This window comes from Sodiomyces alcalophilus, assembly GCF_042370955.1.
Source record: "Sodiomyces alcalophilus JCM 7366 unplaced genomic scaffold ACRALscaffold_3, whole genome shotgun sequence".
Taxonomy (NCBI): Eukaryota; Fungi; Ascomycota; class Sordariomycetes; order Glomerellales; family Plectosphaerellaceae; genus Sodiomyces; species Sodiomyces alcalophilus.
In genome coordinates, this window is record NW_027263534.1 from 2,379,203 (window position 1) to 2,401,320 (window position 22,118).

At 52.1% G+C, this 22,118-nt stretch overlaps 6 protein-coding genes across 6 annotated transcripts; 5 read left to right on the top strand and 1 right to left on the bottom strand.

Annotated features, from left to right (window-relative positions):
• Positions 1 to 1,421: 1,421 nt before the first annotated feature.
• Positions 1,422 to 3,802, top strand: ACRALDRAFT_2041603 (uncharacterized protein; the record flags this gene model as incomplete). Its single annotated transcript, XM_071021169.1, has 2 exons — positions 1,422 to 3,468; positions 3,567 to 3,802. 2 exons carry the CDS (start codon positions 1,422 to 1,424, stop codon positions 3,800 to 3,802), a joined length of 2,283 nt encoding a protein of 760 aa, XP_070876117.1.
• Positions 3,803 to 11,250: 7,448 nt separating this feature from the next.
• ACRALDRAFT_208985 (uncharacterized protein) lies at positions 11,251 to 11,832 on the top strand (the record flags this gene model as incomplete). The annotated part of the gene is made up of 6 exons (XM_071022556.1): positions 11,251 to 11,314; positions 11,417 to 11,438; positions 11,485 to 11,502; positions 11,536 to 11,647; positions 11,676 to 11,766; positions 11,813 to 11,832. The coding sequence occupies 6 exons, from the start codon at positions 11,251 to 11,253 to the stop codon at positions 11,830 to 11,832; spliced, it is 327 nt and encodes a 108-aa protein (XP_070876118.1).
• Positions 11,455 to 15,567, bottom strand: ACRALDRAFT_1049301 (uncharacterized protein). The gene is made up of 4 exons (XM_071015590.1): positions 15,425 to 15,567; positions 14,796 to 15,292; positions 14,289 to 14,737; positions 11,455 to 14,200 (listed from the first exon to the last, which is right to left on the bottom strand). The coding sequence occupies exons 2-4, from the start codon at positions 15,138 to 15,140 to the stop codon at positions 11,971 to 11,973; spliced, it is 3,024 nt and encodes a 1,007-aa protein (XP_070876119.1). The 5' UTR covers positions 15,141 to 15,292; positions 15,425 to 15,567; the 3' UTR covers positions 11,455 to 11,970.
• A 172-nt stretch (positions 15,568 to 15,739) lies between these two features.
• On the top strand, positions 15,740 to 15,922 carry ACRALDRAFT_208987 (uncharacterized protein; the record flags this gene model as incomplete). The annotated part of the gene is made up of 2 exons (XM_071022557.1): positions 15,740 to 15,744; positions 15,778 to 15,922. 2 exons carry the CDS (start codon positions 15,740 to 15,742, stop codon positions 15,920 to 15,922), a joined length of 150 nt encoding a protein of 49 aa, XP_070876120.1.
• Positions 15,923 to 15,973: 51 nt separating this feature from the next.
• ACRALDRAFT_2041605 (uncharacterized protein) lies at positions 15,974 to 16,829 on the top strand (the record flags this gene model as incomplete). Its single annotated transcript, XM_071021170.1, has 2 exons — positions 15,974 to 16,039; positions 16,122 to 16,829. The coding sequence occupies 2 exons, from the start codon at positions 15,974 to 15,976 to the stop codon at positions 16,827 to 16,829; spliced, it is 774 nt and encodes a 257-aa protein (XP_070876121.1).
• A 4,470-nt stretch (positions 16,830 to 21,299) lies between these two features.
• ACRALDRAFT_2103342 (uncharacterized protein) lies at positions 21,300 to 21,867 on the top strand (the record flags this gene model as incomplete). The annotated part of the gene is made up of 3 exons (XM_071023132.1): positions 21,300 to 21,357; positions 21,433 to 21,749; positions 21,811 to 21,867. 3 exons carry the CDS (start codon positions 21,300 to 21,302, stop codon positions 21,865 to 21,867), a joined length of 432 nt encoding a protein of 143 aa, XP_070876122.1.
• Between the last annotated feature and the right edge of the window lie 251 nt (positions 21,868 to 22,118).

The window sequence follows — 22,118 nt, forward strand, 5'->3', positions numbered from 1 at the left end:
GCGGGAAAGAATCAGTTGGGTACGCTTGCCTCAGGTCATACCCCATAAACCTTCTTTTCATCGCAGCTTTCCTTCATGACAGGTGCCCCGAACACTCTCCTCCCTCTCCTCCCTCTCCTCTCCCCTCTCCCCTCTCTCACCTTCATCCTCTTCACTTGCTGGTTTGCCAACCCATCTTTTACCTATTTCATACCCATCAGAGACAACATCACCGTATCGATACGACCCAATCCGTCCTCTCGGCAGACACTTCCCTCACATTTCTTTCTGACTCTCCGCCCCTTCTTCTCCGCCCAAATAAGCTTCAACTCCCTCCTCACCGCTTCTTCCTTCTGCCTACCCACCCGGACGCCACAGCCGTTCGTTAAGAATGATGGCCACAATCATAGCTTGGGAAGAACAACCAAGGGTTGGCTGTAGTTGACGACTGACCTCTCCGTGCCGGTTGATATGCAGTCTTCGGCCGCTCTACTCCGTATTACTGGGCTGCTTTGCATTGGCATGCGACCTTGGCAGCCCTGGTCCGTCGATCGAACAGGGCCAATATACACGTTGCCGTTGTACGTTGTACTAATCAATGAGTACGAAGTAGGATATTTGCTGCCTTGCCCTAGGCAGTAGGCACCCCAGGCTCCTTACATGGATATGCGCTGCCAAGCGCTTGCCTATACATGTACGTCCTCATTTTAGCGCGAAAACAACCCCCCGCCCCCCCGGCAAGATCTTCAAAGCCCGCTGCTCACCACCTGCCCCAGCGCCCAGGGTACAGTGTCCCAGTGTCCACTGCCCATTCCGCATTTCGCATTTCGGTGGAGATTCAGTTCCCAGCTCCCACCTCTCCTTTCATCCAGAAATTCTACGCTCTTTACTCTTCCAGCCCAGTTACGGCTCCCACCCACCACCCCCTGGTTGTCTCGTCTGGCTTCGTCTCCCTCGTTTCTAATCACTCGTCACCCTTCTCGTCTGCCACACACCCAATCGTGCATCAAGAGAGTGCCAACTAACGTCCCTTCGCTGCTCTCACGCCCTTGACCCAAAATCTTACCGTCACTTTGAGCACCAGTTTGCTAGCCCTCCCTCCCGCCGAACCGCCCAACCAACCGCCCAGCCCGTTGGAACGCCTTCATTTTCGCGACGCCCTTCCTTACGGTTCGAGTAGGCGGAAACGGCTTCGAGACGTCTTCTCGTTCCACCGATTCCGACTAGACCGCCGGTCGTACCAGATCCTGCGCATTCAATGCTGCCGAGGCTGGGCATCGTTTCGTGACAAATACCGCTGTGGCCATCTTTTGCCGCCACGCTCGCTCCATCAGCGAGCGACCTCGCCATTTTCTGGAGCTCAAATCCACCCTGCCGCCCCTTCACCGCCGCGGTCATCGGGGGGTTCGCCCACGCCCACGCCCTTCCTCCATTGACGAACAATGGCAACATCCCCGCCGCTGTCCGCCGCCTCTCCTACCCCGAGCCCCGGAAATCCCACGCGTCGAACTCCTGTTTCTGCCTCGCGGATGTCTCCCAAGCAGCGACTGGCAATCGATGACCTGGCCCGGAGAGGAGGACCGACCGCTTCGGGCTCTGGTTCCGACTCGCCTCGAATACGCGATGCTCCCGTCTCCCCGGTGAGAGTAAACTTCCAGTCGGATAACTGGGCTCAACCTTCCAATGCAAACATCGAAGTCGTCCACCCTGCCGAGGCGGATTCCATTGTCGTGAACCGTACGCGAGACCGCCACCTGCCGCCGTCTCGTAACGGTCGGGCGCCACCAACGTTCCACCGCCACGTACGAAAAACCTCGTCTCCGACCGCCAACTCGCCATCATACCATGCTGTCTCTCCTTTGTCGAGGCCAGTCGACCCTATACCTGCCAAGGAGACCGTGTCCAACGTCGTCTCTTCTCCCGGCACCGTGCCTATGACGTCGCAACCGCAGGGCGCCAGGGCGGAAGTGGGCGCGTCTTTGGACGAGGACAGCCAGCATGGCCGCGAATCAGACACCACCGCCAGCACCACGCAACAACAGGTCTTTACGGAATCATCGGCCACGAACAGTGCGAGCTCCGTCTCAGGCCACAACGAGGCACCGGATTGCCAGGATCATGAGTCGGGTGCGGGAAAAAACTTGACCGAAGGGCCTATGCCCAAGGACCAATCCGTACCTCTTTTCCAATATCATCATCAGCAACAGTTCCCCACGCGTGTCTCCAGTTTCCCCCATGCGGTCGACGCTAGAGCCTCGTCGAATCCCGATTTAGGCGATGGTGCCGGCATCAATCGCCATCTGACCCCCACCACGGCGGCCTTTGCCCGACGAAGCTCATTTCCACGGCCTCCTTCGGTCTACTCAGTCTACTCCGACGTCGGACCGCGAGGTAGGTCTCCCGGGCTGATGCCCGGCGGCTCTCACATGCGGGCTCCGTCTGTCCAGTCGCGAAAGTCGCCCGATGTCCGCCCAGCTTCGTACGTGGAGCTGCTGAACATTCCGTATCCGCAGCCGGCCCCGGCCCCGCTCAACTTTGAGGACAATGCCCAGCTGCGCAGCGCCGTCGGTAACAACGCGTCACTCCTCAGCACACAGAAGACGCTGGAGATGTATCGTCAAAACGTGAAAAAGACAAACGATTTCTCCATCCAGTATGCGTTTGCGGTTTTCCTCATTTCCACGGCTCAGGAGCAAGGTCACGACCTGGAAGCGGCGGCCCATAAGAAGGGCGAAAACGACCAGGACGGAAGCTCGCCCCAGGCACTCATCAAAGAGGCGAGGCAGATCCTGCAGAAGCTGTCCAGTGCGGGCTACCCATTCGCCCAGTACTACCTTGCCGACGGCTACGCATCGGGACTCTTCAACAAGGGGAAGGAGGACTATGGCCAAGCGTTTCCTCTGTTTACCCTTGCCGCCAAACACGGCCATGCCGAGTCGGCGTACCGGAGCGCGCTATGCTACGAATTCGGCTGGGGCTGCCGCAAAGACCCCACAAGGGCATTGCAGTTCCTCCGGATAGCGGCGGCCAAGAGGCACCCGGGTGCCATGACCAGGCTGGGAAAGGCCTTCCTATCCGGTGATCTCGGAGAGAAAAAGTACCGCGAGGGGATCAAGTGGATGAAGCTGGCAGCGGAAGCGGCGGATTCTGTCTACAATGCCGCGCCGTACCAATTGGCGTGTCTCTATGAAACGGGATATGGAGACGACATCTTCAAGGACGAGGCCTACTCGGCAGAACTCTTCACCCAGGCTGCAGAACTCGGGCACCCCGAGGCCAACTTCCGCATGGGGGAAGCCTACGAGCATGGCAAGCTCGGCTGCCCAAAAGACCCGGCGCTTAGTGTTCATTTCTACACCGGTGCTGCAGACAAGGGCCATTCCGGCGCCATGATGGGTTTGTGTGCATGGTATATGGTCGGCGCTCCGCCCATACTCGAGAGGGACGAGGAAGAAGCCTACGAGTGGGCACGACGCTCGGCAGAGTTGGGTAGGTCCCTGCCATTTGCGTGACGTTGAGCGCATCCGAAAGATGGCGCCGGCGATACTGATATTGACCCGGGCGTGCGCTAACAACCGACATTGCAGGTTTTGTCAAGGCACAGTATGCAGTAGGCTACTTCACGGAGATGGGCATCGGCTGTCGACGGGATATCTTGGAGGCCAACGTCTGGTATGTGAAGGCGGCCGACGCAGGCGACGAGCGGGCCAAGCAGAGAATTGCGATCATTCAAGCCGCCATCAGTGGAGGAACCCCGATGGAGGTCGCTCCACCTCGGAATGGCAAGACGAAAAAGGACGACAAGGACTGCATCCTTATGTAAAAGCGACCAAGAGCGGTGTTTTTTTTTTCTTCTTCGTTGGCAACTACATTTCCGGTGTTTGTTTTCCGGAGAGCAACAAGATCCATCCGCATTAATGCTCCAATGCCATATAAAGCTCGGTAAGTTAAAGAGGAAAGGGGAGGAAGGGGGTGGGTTACGGAGGCCGCGGCCTTGTCTTTTGCAAGGTCGGGTGCACTTTTCGGGTCTGGTTAGAAGGAGGAGAGTTGGGCCTAATTCTTTGGACCGCCTCTTCGCGCACTTTATCAGATACGCATTTCTGGGTGGCTCATTGCGAATATCTGCATTCTCACGCATGGTTCACCACTCCGTTCGGGAGTAAAATGCATCTGTGGGCGTTTTTGGAAGGGTACCTCTTCGTTTTTTTTTCTCTCTTGTCCTTTCTTTTTCCCTTCCGTGTCAGTCAGGAGAAGAGGCCGAGCTGGGTTGAATAGACAGGCTTGTGATTGGGACAGGGCCCATCCACGAACAGACCCTCCATTTGGGCCGCCTATTGCGCCTAATGATTGTCGAATTCCGTGCCACCGCGCTTGAGTCGAGAGGGAGGCCTCCATCACCCCGTGGTCTCTTCGGCCCTTGAGAGAGGCGAACTAACATCGCGGAGCCCTTGGACGCCTGTGACCCTGATGACTGCATTGTGGGAATGTCTACAGAGATGCTAGAGGCGCAGGCCTGGCGCCAGGGGCGGGGCAGACACATAAAAAGGGGCTGGCGACTATTACAACCTATTCGTACATACGTTGTACTTCATACGCCTCAACATTCACGTCTCCAGCCATGTTACATTACGCCTCGACGGGAGCTATCCAAAAGTGGCAAAGGTAGACGAGCAGAAAGAAGGCTAATGACGATGGTGTCGAGTGGTGGCTGGGGAAATACGAGACCACATTCATTTGAAGGGGCTCGAATGTACTTCGTATATTCTTCTAGAGCGGTGCGAGAATGAATCATTTCTCCCAGCATGTCGGAATTCAGGGGGTTGGTTTGTTGCAGTTGGAAGTACCTACGCTAAAATGATCTTCGACTATCGCCAAAAATAGATGGGATGACTGGCTGGCAGGCTGTATGATCCGATACCGGTCTACTTCGGGGGTTTGCTAGCAAACGAAGGTACATACTGTATATACCTCTTATAAGCTTCCACAGGGTATCGGATCCGGGTTATCATATCTGCCGGGCGCAGGGCAACTATATCGGACCTCTGCGCCCGATACCGGAAGCAGGGAAACGTCGGTAAGGACGCAGGGAAATGTTTATCAGGATAGATAGAAGTTATATAAGTAAGGGTACCTTAAACGGATCGTATTTATATAGGAAAGTCCCTATTTATAAGTACCTCTACTCGACCCTATAGGAGATCGAGTAGCTAATAGTTCCTTATAATTAACTAGTCCCCTTACGTAACTTCTGCTAGGCTGCTCCTAATCTTATATAGTAGCAACTATAACTACTGCTTTTTAGAGCTCTGGATAGCTCTACGATTCTGCCCTCTTTTTAAGCTTAACGAAGCTCTTCTTTTTAAGCCTATTCAGGCCTCTCTTTTTAAGCTTTTTAGCTCCGATTTTAACCGCCCGCCCGCCCACGAGCCGCCGGCGTTAAGCAGAACGATCTTTTCGGCCTTTTCTTTTATAGCCTAGCGGCTCTATTTTTAAGCCTATTATTAGCTCGCCTCTCTAACGGCTTAAGCTTTAACTACGTTAACAGCTCGCTTTTCAGCTTAAGCATTAATCGTTAATTCGTTAATACACCACCAGCCGCCCCTTCCTTTAAGGCAGCTATAACTATTCACCTCCTTCCTTTTTAAGCCTTTTATACTAATTTTCTGCCTATAAGCCCTCCCTTCTTCTAGAATCTGCCGTCTATTTTTTTCCCCTTCTTTAACCTCTTTTTATCACGATTTTTAAACGCTATAGCCGATTTTTTACCTCCTTAGGCCTACCTACGATATCCGAAAACGAATACCTCGCTTCCTTTAAGGTGCCCCCTCTTAAGGGTAGGAATAACTACGCCGAATAAACCGTCTTCGCCTAATATAGGGCTAAGGCCGCCGGCCTTTTCGATTATATTTAAGGGGATAAGATCGTTAAAGATAACCCGCCGACTATAAAAGACTATTATATTTACCCTGGTTAGACCGCCGAGTCCGCCGCTATAACCGCCGAACTAAGGAGAGCCGAAGCAAAGAAGGCCAGCGACTCTAAGGCCAAAGATACTAACCTCGGGCCGCCCGATATATAGCTATCTATAGTAAATTAGACCACTAAGACCGCCCTCCACGGGCGCGAGCTCGAGACTCGTAGGAAGGCCCGTATATTCGTCCTTTCGCTCCTAACCCAGCCCCTTTAACGGGAGGTAGAAGATATCGTGTAACCCTAGGATATAATCCAGACCCTTAGGAAGTACGCACCCTCTAAGAATAAGATCCGGGCTATAATAATTAAGCAGGCCTCTACCCTAAAGCTATAGGATTTTAGATATATAGCCGACTACCTCGCTAAACATAAAGACTTCCGTTAGATCCTCGTTACCGCCGGTAATAAAACCTATAGCAATAATATTATAGCCGCTAATATCGTCGACGGCCTTACCGGGGCCTATAACCGTTTTAAAGACTAATAGAATTTCTACCTTAATTAGTAGGCCGATACGGATATTAACCTTTAGCTCCTAACTAATCGACTTATAAAAGAGGAGGAGGCTATTAGGTAACGCCGGAGCTCTTCTAGCCGCGGTAGCTTTCGCGGTAATAGATCCCGGAATAATAACGGCGGAAATAATAATAACGGTAAGGCTTAGGCTAACGCCGCCTAGGATAATCGGAATAATAATAACGGCCAGGACCCTTATATAACGCCGGGCTACCCTAAGCCTAATATACACGGCACTAACTAATACTAGCACCGTAACGGTAACTAAAGGAATAATAGCGGCCATAGCCGTGGCCGTGGCTATAATAGAAATCAATCTAACGGTAACCGCTCTTCCGGTTCTTCCTCTAATAATAATAATAGTAATAGCTCTAGCAGCAGTTCCGGCGGAAATCACGCCTATAACGCCTCTATAGTAGGCACCGCTAAGGTCTTTAAGGACCTCGAAAAGCAGATAGAAAACAGCGGTATTTTTACTAGTTTTATAGCCTTAAAGGCTTCTCTTAAGCAGCTTAATAAACTATTTAATATATATGTTCGTGGCACCCCTTTTAAAGGTATTAACGATTTATCGGAATATCACGACTATACTAAAATACCGGACTAGAATAATACTATTATAGCCCCGGGCCCTGCCCCGGGCCCTGCCCCGGGCCCTCTTACGGGCCCTGCTCCGGGCCTATCACCGGCTCCGGGACACCAGTTCGCTTATAACAGTACTATTATTTAGTATATAGCCCCGGGGCCGGCTATCTATTTAGACCATATCTATAAAGGTAATAAAGTTAAACGCCCGGCCTATAGTAGCCGCTGGCTTTAGGACTCCGGCGCCTCCCTTTATTCTATTAGGAATTTTAGCGCCTTTATTCACCACTTCCCTATTCCGGAAGACCTTAATTTTACTATTATCACGGCTAGTAGGACTATTAAGCCTATACACGGGGGCATCGCTAAGGCCGTTTTTTAAGGTCCTGATAGAACCAAAAAGGTAATCCTCCTCCGCCAGACTATCCTTATCCCGGGCCTTTATATTAATATTATATCCGGCGAAATAATATATAAAAGCGGCGGATATTTAGAACATAACATCATATTTAATAAGGACAGCGAAGGCATCGCCACTATTAACGTCTATAAGCGTGGCTTCTTTTTAAGCTAACTAGGTAACCCCGCCGCCGTCTTTTCTATTAAGCCTAGCTCCGTGATATCCCTCTAACTGCTACCGACTTTACCGGCCTCGCCGGCCACTATGCTGGCCGTACCTTCGCTACCTATATAGGCGGAGCCGGCGCCTTTACCGCCTCTAGCTCCTACTCCTACTAGGGCCGCGCCTTCCTAGGCCTAGATCCAGTCCCGCCTTTAGCACTAATAGCTCGGCTATATTAATTACCCCGATCTTCGGAAGACCCTTTAACTAACATCACCTTTATATAGCGTTAACTATAAGCGGCTTTATAGCCAGCCTTACGCAGTTTATAACCTCTCCTATAGTCTCCGTTATAGTCCTAAGGACCCTAGGCCCCGGGCCGCCTATACCGGCGAGGTCTAGTATATCGATATCTTCGATATTAAGCCGTAGGCCGCCTCCGGCTACCGCTATAGCCTTCCTATCACTAATAACGCCACCCGGAAGAAAGGTCTTTTAACCTCTAAAACCAAGGCTAATCTAGCCCGCCTACTACTAAACGCCCTGCTTAACTATACTAACCGATAAGGCTAGCCTATCCGTTATATATATTCTAATAACGCCGGAGAATTCCTTAGTAATATACTTTATTAACTGCCTTAAGCTTAAGGCACCTCTTTTTTAATAAGCCCGCCCTACGGTTATAAGCAAAATAGCGTAGCCAAACACGCTATCTAAGCTATCTTAGATAAGGGGAGGAAGATCGCTATAGGCGGTAATATCCCGCCTTTCCTTTAGGATAAAATCACCTAGGCCGCCGTATATATTAGTAATATCTCGGCGTCCTCTATAGTTAAGGGCAAGACGCCCTATTAGGCCTATTATAACGATTTAGCCCCCGGTTATAATAATAAGCCTCCTATCCACTATCTACGGACCCTAGGCTACTAAGCCTTTATCTATATCCCTCCTAAGAAAAGGGTCCTAAAGAGGGTATCTTAGTGGGATTTAAAGGGGAGCACCTATACCGAGTCTAGATTCCTGCCGGACTAATTAAGGAGCCTAAGGGCCGCCTTATTATTAGCAGCCAGGTCGTTTTTTATAAAGACCTTTATAATAGCGGTAACCTCATAAAGCCTAAGCCGGCCTCTATTCGCAGCCAGCTACCCAGGAACTTTTGGCGTAGCCTATCGGAATCCTCCTAACGTAACCCCGGAACCGGCTCCTAAGTTAAACGCCCGCTAGCCACGCCTCCGGGTCTATCCTTTTCTATAATTTACGATATTATATACGACACGGAATCCACCGGCGTTACGGTAAGTTCGGGCCTATATAACGACCCTCTTATCGCCGGTTAGTATAACCTGCCTTACCTTACGGTATAATAATAATAATTTAACCTTAAGCCTATCGTTAACCTAACGGAATATGATACCTCTTTTAACGCTATCTTTACTAAAATTCGTAAACCACCTCCCGGCGTGGACCCTTCTAAAATCCGCTGCCTACGTGACGCTAATAATAATAATAGAGGACCCTCCGCCGCCGATAATAGCGGCACCCACTAGATTATGCCTAACCTAAAAAGCGTTACCGAAGCTCGCCGCCTTCCCGACTAGCCCTCCTAGTAGGAGGCTATCTTTAATAAAATCCTTAGCCTGATTAGCTACGGTGCCCTCTTATTTAAGCCTTTTCCTAAGTAACGAGGCTACTAGCTAACTATAAAGATTATAATAAAATATAAGAAGAAGAATAGTCTGCTAGAAAAGAGGAAGGCTCGCGTTATTACTTATGGTTTTTAGTAACGCTACGGTATCGATTATTATAATACTTACGCCTCCACCGTTAAGACCGCCTTATAGCGTATTATTATCGCCCTTATAGTAGTTAACGGATAGCCTGTATATTAGCTTAACGTCGTTAAAGCCTACCTCCATAGTAACCTTAATAAAAAGGTTTATATAAAATAGTTTATAATACTACCCGAGTTTTTTAAGGACCCACGATATTAGCACCTGGCTCCTAAGCTTAGATAAAGGCCCTCCTACGTTATACGCCTCCGAAAAGCCCTATACGGATTAAAGCAGGGCGGCTACTAGTAGTAGTAACGCCTTTATAAGGAACTCGCCCTTTTTAGATATAAGCCTCTAATTTCTAACCTAGCTATCTATCGTAACGCCTCCACCGGCGTTATCGTCTCCACGTATATTAACGATTTCCTAATTATAGGCCCGCCTTTAGCCTCATCCCTTCTTTTTAATTAGCTAGCCGGCCGCCTAGATATTATTAATCTAGGTGATACCGATTACTTCCTTAGAGTCCGGATTTAATAAAGCAGTGACCACCATTCTATTATTATCTCGTAAAACACCTATATCGCCGAAGCCCTCGAGTAACTCTATTTTAACGGTATACGCCTAGCTATAACGCTAATAGATCCTAATCACCTCGCCGCCGCTATAGGCCGTTAATCCGGCGATACTAACTCCCCTCTAGACCCCACGTAATACACGTTATATTATTAAATTATCGGTAAATTACTTTATCCCGCCTACCTTACACGCCTAGATATTATCTACGCCGCCTCTCTTTAGGGCCGCTTTAGCTATACGCCCTCTACCCACCACCTTATAGGCGTTAAAAGGATCCTACGATACCTTTATAGTAACTAATCCGACGGCCTTATATACCGTTAATCGGCTAACTATTAACTATAACATTGTAACCGCCTTAGGCTATTCGGCGCCTCCGATTCTAGCTTTACTAACACTAAGGGCGCTAAATCCACTACTAGATAGGTTTTTTTTATAGCCGGAGGTCCTATCGCCTAGTCTTCTAAACGCCAGGCCCGCGTTATAAAATCTACACCTAAGGCCGAGTTCTACGCCCTTAGTAACGCTATCCAAACCGCCTAATAGATCCGCTACCTACTACGCGAGCTAGGTAAAAAGCTTAACCCTATTCCTATCAGAGTCGATAACACTAGGGCCATCGCTAAGTCCTAACGATCCTATCGTAGTAAGTTCACGCTACTTAACCACGCACACGTCTTTAACGCCATGGATTATAAGGAAGTCCGAATTAAGTATATCGATAACGCCGATAACCCGGCTAATAGATTCACTAAGCCCTTATAACCGGGCCCCTTTAATCACTTTAAATCTCTACTCCGAATAAAAAAGATCCCGGCCTGCTCTACTAACTAACCAACTAATCGAGTTAACTATTCTAGCACCACGGATCGTAGCTCCGCTATAACTACGCTATGATCCGAAGGGGAGTATAAGCTTCTATAGGGTATCGGATCCGGGTTATTATATCTGCCAGGCGCAGGGCAACTATATCGGACCTCTACGCCCGATACCGGAAGCAGGGAAACATCGGTAAGGACGCAGGGAACTATTTATTAGGATAGATAGAAGTTATATAAGTAAGGGTACCTTAAACGGATCGTATTTATATAGGAAAGTCCCTGTTTATAAGTACCTCCACTCGACCCTATAGGGGATCGAGTAGCTAACAGTTCCTTATAATTAACTGGTCCCCTTACGTAACTTCTGCTAGGCTGCTCCTAATCTCACACCTCTTTCCACTCACAATTACTGGCTAATCCATACCATAGAAACGATCGTGAGCTCTCGCGGCCTGCGCCAATAATGGAATATACGGACACGCCAGACCCCAAGATTGCCTACAGGACATCCGACTCTAGATTCGGCTGTGAGAACTGAGGGAATTGGAGAATTAGATGAATGGCCTGGAACCGACTACCTTGGCAGGTCCCTACGAATAAGCATCAACTACCGCTCGTGATCGTCCCAGGCAAACAAACGGCGGAAACCACGTGTTCGGATACTAAGTATCCGTAGTTCGAAAGCATCTCGCACAAGGGAACACAAACAGCAACCGTTGCTTATTATACGGAATATGGCATGTCACAGAGGACTGGCGAGTAGAGACCAACGAGTGAGTGTCAATTCTGCACATGCTTCCCACCTTGACGCCGTTGCTTGGCTAGAGATCACCATGTCTCGCCTTTTGCCGACTGAACGAGTGAGTCTCAACGAAACCTCCATCTAAGCACCATTTCGACTTGTCGACAACAGCCGCATCCCAAAGGAAACCAAAAAGAGACCCCGGAAGAAAAATACACGGGGAAAGAAAAAGAAGAAGTGAGATAACAAGATCATTCGTCAATCATGTCCCGCCTGTTGCCAGGTATGATCAGGAGCGCTTGAGAAAAAGAGTAGAAGGAGAAATGCATGACTGCATGTATAACGCCCCATCATGCGAATTACGTGTCAGGAGAACAAGAGAGAGGAAGAAGAGAGCGGGTAGCGCGTGGTGACATGACCTCCAATGGACGCCATGGGCTTTCATCTCGCACTTTGTGTCCGCTCCTTCCTCTTGGACTCGTCAATCTCCTCCCCCAGCTCGGACGGATTCCGCGGATCGACATAGGCCGAGCGCCTCTTGTCGCCCCAACGGGCGCCGACCGTGACCCATACCATCTTGGCCGGGTTCGGGGCGTTGACCGTGTCGCGATAGCCGGTCCAGCGCAGTCGCCCCTCGCGGCTCATGTCGCTGTTCCCCAGCCCGCCGTTGGACACCCACTCCTTGACGACCGTCTTGATAAACTCAATCTTGCGACGAAAGTCGTTGGCCGCCGGGATGCACTGCAGTTCGGGCGCGATCTCGGGACGCCGACGGGTGGTTGTGCTGGACCGAGTCGACCGGGTGGTCGACGGCTTGGTCTGGAAGTTGAGGAGGGTCTGCAGAGGATAGGAGAGCATGGCCCGCTCGTCCAGGGCGGTCGGCGTCAATGTCCCGTTCTCCGCCAGATGGAGCGCCGCTTCCTGCGGCAGGTGCCAGAAATGGCACCACGTCCCAGTCGAGTTGAGGACGACCTTGGTGTGGTCGGGGAAGTTAAACTGGAGGTGGCCGTCGCAGAAAACCCAGCAGCCTACGTCGCCAATTCGTTGGTAAAACGTCACCAAGTCGTCCGGTTGGATGTCTTCAGTCTCCGGAGTCGGATGTTGGTCGGTAGTGTTGTCCTCTGATGGGACTGGTTCGTCCCTCCCATAGGCTATCATGTAGTTGGCGAACTTCTTCCAGAGGATGACGCGCTCTCTCTTCCTGTGCTCGTATACATTCGTGCCGGGATTCAATCTCCCGGCCGTGCCGTCCTCGTTGACGGGGACCCGGAACTGGCTGGCGGGTACGCTAACGCGGTTGAGGCCGGCCTCGCCATTCCTCTCAAAGAAATGGACCTGCTCATTCGGGGGCAGTGGTTGGTGCCGCTCGGAATACTTCTCGTCCTGACGACGTTCAATGTGTCTTTCCGCGTTGCGGACGAACATGCAAGCAGACGGCAGCATAGAAAGCTTTCCGCTGTCGGTGGTGGGAATGTCTCTCAGCACGCAACCGACGCTCCCGTTGTTGAGAATATACCCGAGGCCAAACTTGTTGCTGTAGTCTACCCACTTGACGACAACATGTGGGTGGGATGGTGTCTTGTCCTTCGCCGAGATGATGGCCATCGTGCGAGCGTTTAGTGCCCGTTCGAGCTCAGCCTGTAGTCGGCGTAGTCGGTCGAGGATCACGTCCGGTTGGGAGCTCGATACCGGCACAGGATGCTCGGACGGGCTGAACAGTGACGTCAGCTGTGGCCCTCTTGGGGCGTTATTGGGGACTGTCATGGCTGTGCGGCTGGCGGAGGATGAGCCGTGGCTGGAAACTGCCAGGGACGACTGCGCCTTGGGAAGCGAGGCTTTCCTGACACTGGATGTCCTCTGCGGCCGAAGCTCGAGCGGCCTAGTCGGGTGCTCAGGAGGCTCGGGTTCGGATTCTGTATATTGCCTGACCGTTCCTTGCCTAACGGTCTGCGCTGCTTGTGAGTTCGACTCTGGCTGTGTTCGCACTCTGGCCGTATTCGACAAGCCAGCCGGTCGACCCTGGGCCCTCTGTTGAGCGGCAAAGCTTTGCGGAGGCGCTCGCATCAGACCAGTCGGCGCTGTCTGGGACGCGGCCAGATGTGGCTCCGGCCTCCCCTGCGAGCGTAGCAACGAGTGGCCTAAGACGCCAGGCTGCTGCTGCTGCTGCTTTTGTTCCCTCAACCATTGATCGAACGGTCTATAAACCACATCTGTTGCCAAAGGGATTGCCGGAGTGAGTCCAGCTTTCTCCTCCGCAGCCATCTCTTTCCAGGTTTGTGTGAGGATAACCTGGTGCTGAGACCACGGACCTACTCCGCACTCGTTGCACATGTCTTTTAGGTTTAGAATCGACGCCGCCCGAAGCCTTGTGTCCATGCGGGTAGTGTAGAAGTGGGAAGCATCGGGAGGTTGAGTGAGAAGTCTTGGGGTGATCTCAGTATCGACAGGCATATAACCAGAGGTGAAGAAGGGGTGTTGGACGATGGTGTCTGGGTCGGGTCTCCTATCGGCATCTTCGAGCATGGAGGCGACGATGTCCTTGGCTTCCATGCTAATGTACTTCTGGCTGGTTTCCGAGCTTGGCCATTCGTAGTCTCGTTCACGAGCTCGGCGGTAGATTTCTTCGGTGCTTGTAGACTGGAAGGGAGGCTTCGACGTGAGCATGGCAAACCTAGATCATGTCAGTTTCAAGTTGACTCGAGCGCGAAAAGACGGAAAAGAAAAGAAAAAGACAAGGGAAAAGAGGAGTTATAGCGCACATTATAATACCCAGGCTCCAAATATCAACCATATGGTCGTGCCCCTTCTTCCCCTTTTCCAAAATCTCGGGTGCGATATAGTTGGGTGTCCCACACAAGGTCGTCCGACGGATGGTGTGCATGTCCTTGCCGGTGACGAGCAGAGCAGCCAGGCCAAAGTCGCCCACTTTGGCATTCATATCGCGGTCGAGGAAGATGTTGCCCATCTTGAGGTCGCGGTGGATGATTCCCTTGTCGTGCATGTACTTGATGGCGCCAGCAATCTGGACCGAGTAGAAACGAACCTCGGGCTCGGTCAGTCCCTTTCGTCGCTTGACCATGTCCATGAGGGAGCCGTTGGGGCAGAGCTCGAGCACGAGATAGGTGCAGTTTTCATACGAAAAGGCCCGGTGGAACTGGACGATATTCTTGTTTCTCATTTTCGAGTGAATCTGCAGCTCGGTTTGGAACTACCACAACGACGTTAGGCGACACGTCCCCGAAGCGGGTAAACGGGAGTAAAGATACCTTCTGCAGCATTCTTGATGGCATCTGGCTCTTGACAATCTTCAGAGCATACTTATGCCTCGTCGGCAGCAGGTACCCCTGGTAACAGATGGCGAAGCCGCCCTTGCCCAGGATCTTGCCGACATGGTAGACGGCCCCTTCAGGGCGGTCGACGCTGGCTGGCTCGAGGACGTTCTCTGGTGGTGGCGGAGGGTGATCCTTCTCTTTGCTGACCCTTAGTTGGGCGGTTGGCTTGGTCTTCACGTCCATGGCTTTGGCTTTGGTAACCGTCTGTCTCACATTCGCATCCCTAGGCGATAGCGCTTCCATGTCGACACCTCCTTTGGCCATCAATCTGTGGGTCATATTACCAACAGAGCCGTCAAGAAGTCCAGTATTGTCTATAATCTGGTGTGTGCCTAGATGTTCGCGGGGATTGCAGCGGCGACGAGTTGAACTGGCTCGACGAGGTCGGATGATGAGGACCGTCGTCAATGGTTAAGGGAAGTAACGAATCTCTGTCGAAGTTAGTTAGGCTTCCTCTCATCCTAGTAAAGATGTCCTTTTTCTCCTTTTTCTTTTTTTTTTTCTAGGCTCCTTCCCAGACTTCCAGTGAACAAATTGGCGCCTGGAGGAAAGGATCAACTTACAGCTTTGGCTGAGAAAGCATGTGGGGAGGTCCGGGGCCACTGTCAATATTCTTCAAAGACAACCAGAACGTGTCGAACCAAGTGACGATCCCCTCAAGCGAAGATGGGGGCGGTGGCCGGGCGGGCTGACGGCTTTAGACTGCGTTGACCTGGGGAATACGAAGTAAGGAAGCTTCAAACCTGGGTTTGTCGGGGTTGGGAATTGGTACATTGACGGTGAGTGCTCTATTGACTTTGAGGGTAGGTACCACAGGTACATACCTGGTAGTGTTGCCGCAGTAACGGAGAAGAAACGGACTCTATTCCAAATACGGTATGGCGTAATCTAACCAGTCTCCACCTTTTCTTATCAGCTCCCCTCGTCACGTCCGGTGGCTCACCGAGACTGGCCGACGGATTTTACGGAGACATGCGACAGAACGCACCGAGGATCCCGAGAAATCACTAGAGGGCCCGGTCAGGAAAATCTCGACACGGAGCTACGGCATTCCCAACTGACAGGAATGCCGGTCTCAACCCACCTCCGTTCATAACCCCTAAGTAACCAACATGGTGCCTCTACCGCTCTTCAAGCTTGTGGCACTTTTTGTGCGGCACGTCTCCAAGTATGGCGCGGTATGTTTCCCTTAGTTCCCACCCCCTATCCCATCTTTTCGTTCTCTTGGCCTTGGGTAACTAAACCCATTCCGCGTCTCAGAACCAAATCAAGGCCCAGGCGCGCGAGCACCCGCGCTTCCGCCAGCTTGCGGCGCGGTATGGCCAGGCCATCCACCAGTTCAACATGCGCGCAAACGTAGCGCTCCTTCGAAGCCAGAAAGCCGAGGAAAGAGCAAGAGAGCAAGAAAAGGCCGAGGCGCCGACGGTCAAGACCAAAGAAGAGGTGGCCAAGGAGGAGGAGAGGAAAGCGAGAGAAGCGAGAAAGGAGGCGGAAATGCACAGGGAAAAAGGGCGGGAGGCCAAGGGCGATGGGACCAGCATATTCGCGCGGCGACCTGGACACTTCAAGGTGTTTTCGGCGCAGAACGTCTGGCGGCGCAAGTTCAGGCCCCTCTCCGAGGCCAAGGCCGTCGACCTGTTTGCCGGCGTCGTGGGAGACGCCTTCATCCTGGGCGTCGCCGGCGGGCTCATCATCTACGAGTACTGGAAGTCGTCCCAGAAGCCGGACGCCAACCTGGAGAGGATCAAAGACCTGGAAGCCAGGGTAGAAGAGCTGGCGAGGCGGGAAGATGAACTCGAACGGCGCGAGGCGGAGCTCGAGAAGGCCGAGCGGGAGGCGAGGGGTCGCCTCTCGGTCGTGGAAGAGGTACTCAGGACGCTCAAGGACGCCAAGACAAACAGGCCCCTATTACCACCTGCTCCGCAACAGACCTTCTCGACCTCAATACCAACGCCTTCTGCAACATAGTGGTCGACACATCTTTTTGTCTGTGTGGTCTGCCCACGTACATTCCGATTCGCTCTACTCGGAAGAGCGGCAGGGCTTGACGATGTACGGGTGAGGACATTAGATATCTTTTTTTGAATGGGAGTAAATGGTACTTATAGAGTGGGTAGCGTTTCGGGTCTGTATGTACATAGCTAATTAGACATGACCTCTTTCTTGGGAAGGGACAACTGCCTTTGCAGACCCTTCTTTCCTGAACACGTCGGCGATCCTACTCCATATTTTGACATTCAACTTGTAAATAAGTCGGGCCATGGAAGCATATGGTGGGAGTCTCCATTCCGTCCGACGGCTTATTTCCTATGATCCCGTCTCTCCCGAGCATAGGTCCAGTCACTTCCGAAGAACAGGCCGCCGACTCTCACATTCCTTAAGCACTCCATACTAGGTTGTTCCGAAGTCGCTGCTTGAAAATAAGCATCGGAAACCCCTTGACGACATGGCCAACCAGGAAGTCTCGCCAGTGCTTTCTTCCTCTCTTCGCACGCATAGTGACTGGGCTCCCGCCGTGCCCATGCTCCTCAGAATGCGTGAGATCCGGTTCACAGGTAGATAAACCGTGAATAAAACTCCAAAGTCGCTCCAAGACAACTAACCAGGACCGATTTCCAGAAAGCCCGCTGGAACCTCATGATATCCTACTCCCTGTAGAGAACAGGGAAGCGAAGCTCAAACGACCGCTTCGGATCGTCCTCCTTTCACCCAAGGATCTAGGCGTCCTCGATACTAACAGGCGTCTCGAGCGACTAGTCCGCCTAAGCGGCGGAAAGGATATAGCTGTCATATTTCTGATGACGAGCCCCGAATCTGTTATTGGCTTCGCCAGCCTGGAGTTAGAGCAAGTGCCCAACCTGACACCTCGTCCCCTGTTATCGAGATGGAGGCCTTTGGCCTCCATGAGGGCGTGTCTTATTAACCAAATATTACAGCGTCACGAAGAAATTTGGCCTCATTACCGTCATTCCAACTGCGTCTGTATCCTCCCTCTCGCGTCTCTTAGTAGCGCTGGCGCAACGTTCTGGGCCCGTACGAGCGGATTCAGTCGGGGGATCGCCTGTTTGTAGCCCGTCCGAGACGTTGAGCCTGCTTACAGCCTGCGTCAGGGGTCCGTCACTATCCGACTACCAGACCAGTATGTTGGCCAAGATAACTCCTGACCTCCAGCATCTTGCGAAATTAGTCGCAACAGAGGAGGGAAAGGCCAAGATCATGGATTGTCTCGGTGCCGAAGACGGTGGGCGACTGATATCGTTCGTTGGCGGGAAGACGACCGCCGGGACCCTACGTCGAATTCTCGGCGAAGCTAGATGGTCAGTGAGAGAATAAAAGGTTGTTGTGGCCGGGACACATGATCACTGAGTAGGGCCGCGGTTTAATACTTTTGGTCTGAGAGACTCACAAGCATGCCACGACTCTACTTGAGACTGACAGGGGCTTTTGTGAAAACCAGAAGATAGCTGCAAGTTGACTGACAGGCCCATGGCACCGGAGTCCCAAGGGTGCCACGAACTATCACATGCAGTCCGTCTGCGATCCAGCCAGTGAGCTGCGATGGACAACGGAGATAGACTAGAGCTCCATGGACTTTTCTGTCGAACCGGTGGACTGGCACCAGAGATGCGGTCTCACTTGACACAAACCGCGAGACTGGTAGGTATTCCCTCATGGTTGCCGGTCATTTTGGTGCCTTTGTGAATCCCAGCATGGGCCATCTCCTGCTGAAGTGGCAACGCCAATGTTCAGCTTGAAGGTACTTTGTGGACGTGGGAAGTCCCGAACAATAGAGCAATACAATAATAATAATGACCCTACGAATGGTAGATGCGACGAGAGTCCGCCTCGTCTGACTGGTCGGTTTCTATGCGGATCAACCGAACCACGCGCAGTCCCATGATGAGATCTGGGCACATGCACACCGCAAGTGGCGTGGTGTGATAAGAAAATACCCTCGCATATAGTTCGTGATCTCTTGCATGGAAGCGAGGCGATGTCCACAACCAGTAAAACGTGAGGCGCCAAAGACGTGCGCAGGCTTGACCTTCCACGAGCCTTGCTTGCGCAATGGAAGCTGAAAAGACTGGCAATGGGAATACTCCTTGCGAGAGAGTTTGATGTATCAATTGAATGGTCTTTATTATAGATTTGGCGATCTGACATGTCGAACTTTGTGCGGTACAAAGTACGATGCGAAACAGAAGAGTGTTTTGGAGATGGAAGCACAGACCCCGGCAAGGAGAAACACGAATGGCTAGCCTAGCACTCGCGTAATACCCTTGCACCTTGTACCTTGTACCTTGATCAAACGAGACGACACGCCTCAGCCACGTCTTTATGGAACGGGAGCCACAGGCCGTTTCCACGTACCGTCGCAGATGTTCGGAATCGAAGTGATCCGTAGAATAACTGTGGGAAGAAAAGAAGCCATAACTGCATCTTCCGTGTGACTCGCTTACAGTAAACGAAGAACTTGAATCGGGCATTGCGTATTCGTATACCGCAGAGAATATACCTGCGCTTCGTACGTAGCAATTCCTGCGTCTCTCAAACCAGCCACCTCAACTTGCTTCGTAGGTATACTGTACTTCGTACGGCAGGGACTAGCGGACCCACCCTCCATTGTCCCATGGGCCCCGCCCTCGTCTGCATCAAGAGCCGGCGGCAAGGGATGTCATTGGCCTGTACCGTTCTCTAACCGCCCGGGGTTCTCCAATCACGATTTCCCCTCCTACTCTGCACTAGGTACCGTACGTCTCCTCTTTGCCCAGATGTCGACTCGAGCCCAGATGTCGACTCGAGCCCAGATGGTCCGATATTCCCGCCTCGCCGTACGAACACTCTAGGCTCTACCAGTCAGGTTCCTGATACCATGATATGTGTACCTTGAGCCCTCTTCTCGAGCCAGTGGCTCATCCCCGTGCCTCTTGCCAACCCGGCCCAGATGCCCTAAAGAGATGCGCCAAGCAGCCTTTTCGCTCGCGTCTTCTCGTCCTCAGTGTGTCCACTCTCGAGGGCCCCAGTTTGAACATCGACATGCTCGGCCTTTCCCTCGAGTCGAACGGAAAGTGCCATTGCCTCTCGTCTACGTAGTCGCAAAGAGACCCCCGCTGGCCCGTCTTGGTACTCGCACTGCGTCTCTTAGAAAAGTTTCAATAACAGCCTTCTCCCCCTCCCCTTCCCGCATGCTCCCACCTAGTTTGCTTCATCATCGTCCCCTCGAAACCGTCCTGTTTGATCGTCAAACGTCGTCCATGCGCCGAACCAAAGAACAACCCGACAGCCGTCCGAATTTTCGATCACCCACATCATAGCGCACCGACGTTTGGTATACCCGCTTGCTTCACCTTCACGCACGACTCGACTTTCTACTCCGTACTAGCACTCGGCGGCCACCAGGGCACAGGGAAGAACTAAGAGGGAGGAAGAACAAAAAGAAAAAGAAGAAGAAGAAGCACAGAAAGAAGAAAACGAACGTCGGCAGCACACTTCTCCAAGGCGAATTCCCTACCATCTCGCAGAGACTCCGCGCAACCAGCTTTCGAGGTCTCTTGGCCGCCTAGAAACATCTCCTCATGCCCACCCGGATTCCCGCTGCCGCCATACATCTGGTTGCGAAAACCTAATCCGAGGGGAAACCATCCTGGGTTGTCCCATTTTCTTGAACCATCCACCTCCCATCCCAGTCGACGCCCGAGTCCGTGACGGCTGCCCTCGGCCTGGCCAAGCTTCTGCTACCAGATCGGTCTCTGCCCCCGGGCAAACGGCCGGCCCTCCCGCCCCACTCAGGACTGAGCACTTGGGCTGTGCGCCAAATCTCCGGCAACCTCGTTCCCTTATCAGGTTTTCGTCTCAATATCGAACCCCTTCAACCCCGCTAGTGGGCTTGCTGGTCGTCTGATATATCCCCGGTCTTCCCTTCTTCGACTCGATCTTTCCAACTTTATTGACCTGGTGTCGATAACCGTCTTTTCCTATCGGCGTTTTTGTTCACTTCGACGCTCTTTTTTTTTTTCTCCTTCTCTTCTTTCCCTTCTATTCTTGCAGGTCTGGCACCTCTTTTCCTTCCTTTCTTGTGCGTCTGAGGCGTCCTTTTCTGCACGGCTGGACCGAACTTTGGCAGCTGTGCTTCCCCTCCTTTCACGTCGTCTTCTGGGATATTTTCGCTGTGCCGGCGCTCGCATCGTTACGAAGCACGAATCAACTATTGCTGCACTCGAACGCCGACACTCGTTCGCTGGTCCGTGGAGCGCACTGTACTCGACGAGAAAAAAGGGAATACGAACGACGTCGCAATCCAACCGCTGTTGCTAGGAATAAAGGCCCATTGGACAAAAGTCAAGAGAGAAGAGGTGGCGGCGCAAGGCAAAAGACCCAAAGCATTGGAATAAGGAAAGAAAGAGGTCAGGGGATCAAAGGAAAGGTCATTGAAGCAACATGGGTCGCCTTATCAAGAATCATTGGGCTCGCCTGATTGTCATGACGGCGGCAGCCTGTAAGTACCCATCTTCCCGGATCGCGTTCCCCCCTGGGCTTCAATGGGCATCGGACGGCTAATACGTGAAGGTAGACCAGGTTGCGGCCGCCATTGAAGGCTACTTTTGGCCCAAGATCTTCTGGGACTTCCTCACAACAACACTAGACGGTGCGGTAAAGCCAATTCCCGCGCTACAAACCATCAATTTGTTACTGGGCATATCCATGTTTCTATTAGAGTGGCCGCTTCCCTGGATCGCCGGTTCCGTCATCCATCGCAGCCTCGAACTCCGTCTCGTCCTACTTCCTCTTACTATTCTGGCGGCATCTCTCTTATACCAGGCCACCAATCCGGCAATCTATTACCTCGTTGCCATGGTCGTCTATTTCTGGGCATATAGCGAGGGCGAGGTGAGCACCAGACCGCCATTTCCCCCCTTTTCTTCTCGGACTGTTGTTAACAGGTTTCTAGCTCATCTGCGCTAAGCCCTGGACCCTCCCTCAACGCGGCGGTCGTGGACGCGCGTAAATAAAAGGGGCCCAGTTGAGAGGTCGTTAGAGACATCTTGCTATACCCTGGGACTCCCATGTATCACATAGAAACCGGCCACGACCTCGCGGTTCTCCTGCCCCACGACAATACCACATCCAAGGAAGGACTGGCTGTATGGGACGGCGCCTCTGTACATCAACATGAAGCATTTCTCAACCAGCATACCAGCATGGTTGGAAATGCTGATAGGAGAAAGAGAAAGGGGGAGAAAGGGACGCTCAAGACAA

Bases quoted from the DNA above. Each gene is read 5' to 3' on its own strand.
- ACRALDRAFT_1049301 (XM_071015590.1), bottom strand. From the start codon at position 15,140: ATGACCCACAGATTGATGGCCAAAGGAGGTGTCGACATGGAAGCGCTA. The intron at 14,738-14,795 runs GTATCTTTACTC...TCGTTGTGGTAG, and splicing joins CATCAAGAATGCTGCAGAAG to TTCCAAACCGAGCTGCAGAT. The intron at 14,201-14,288 runs GTGCGCTATAAC...GACATGATCTAG, and splicing joins TGGAGCCTGGGTATTATAAT to GTTTGCCATGCTCACGTCGA.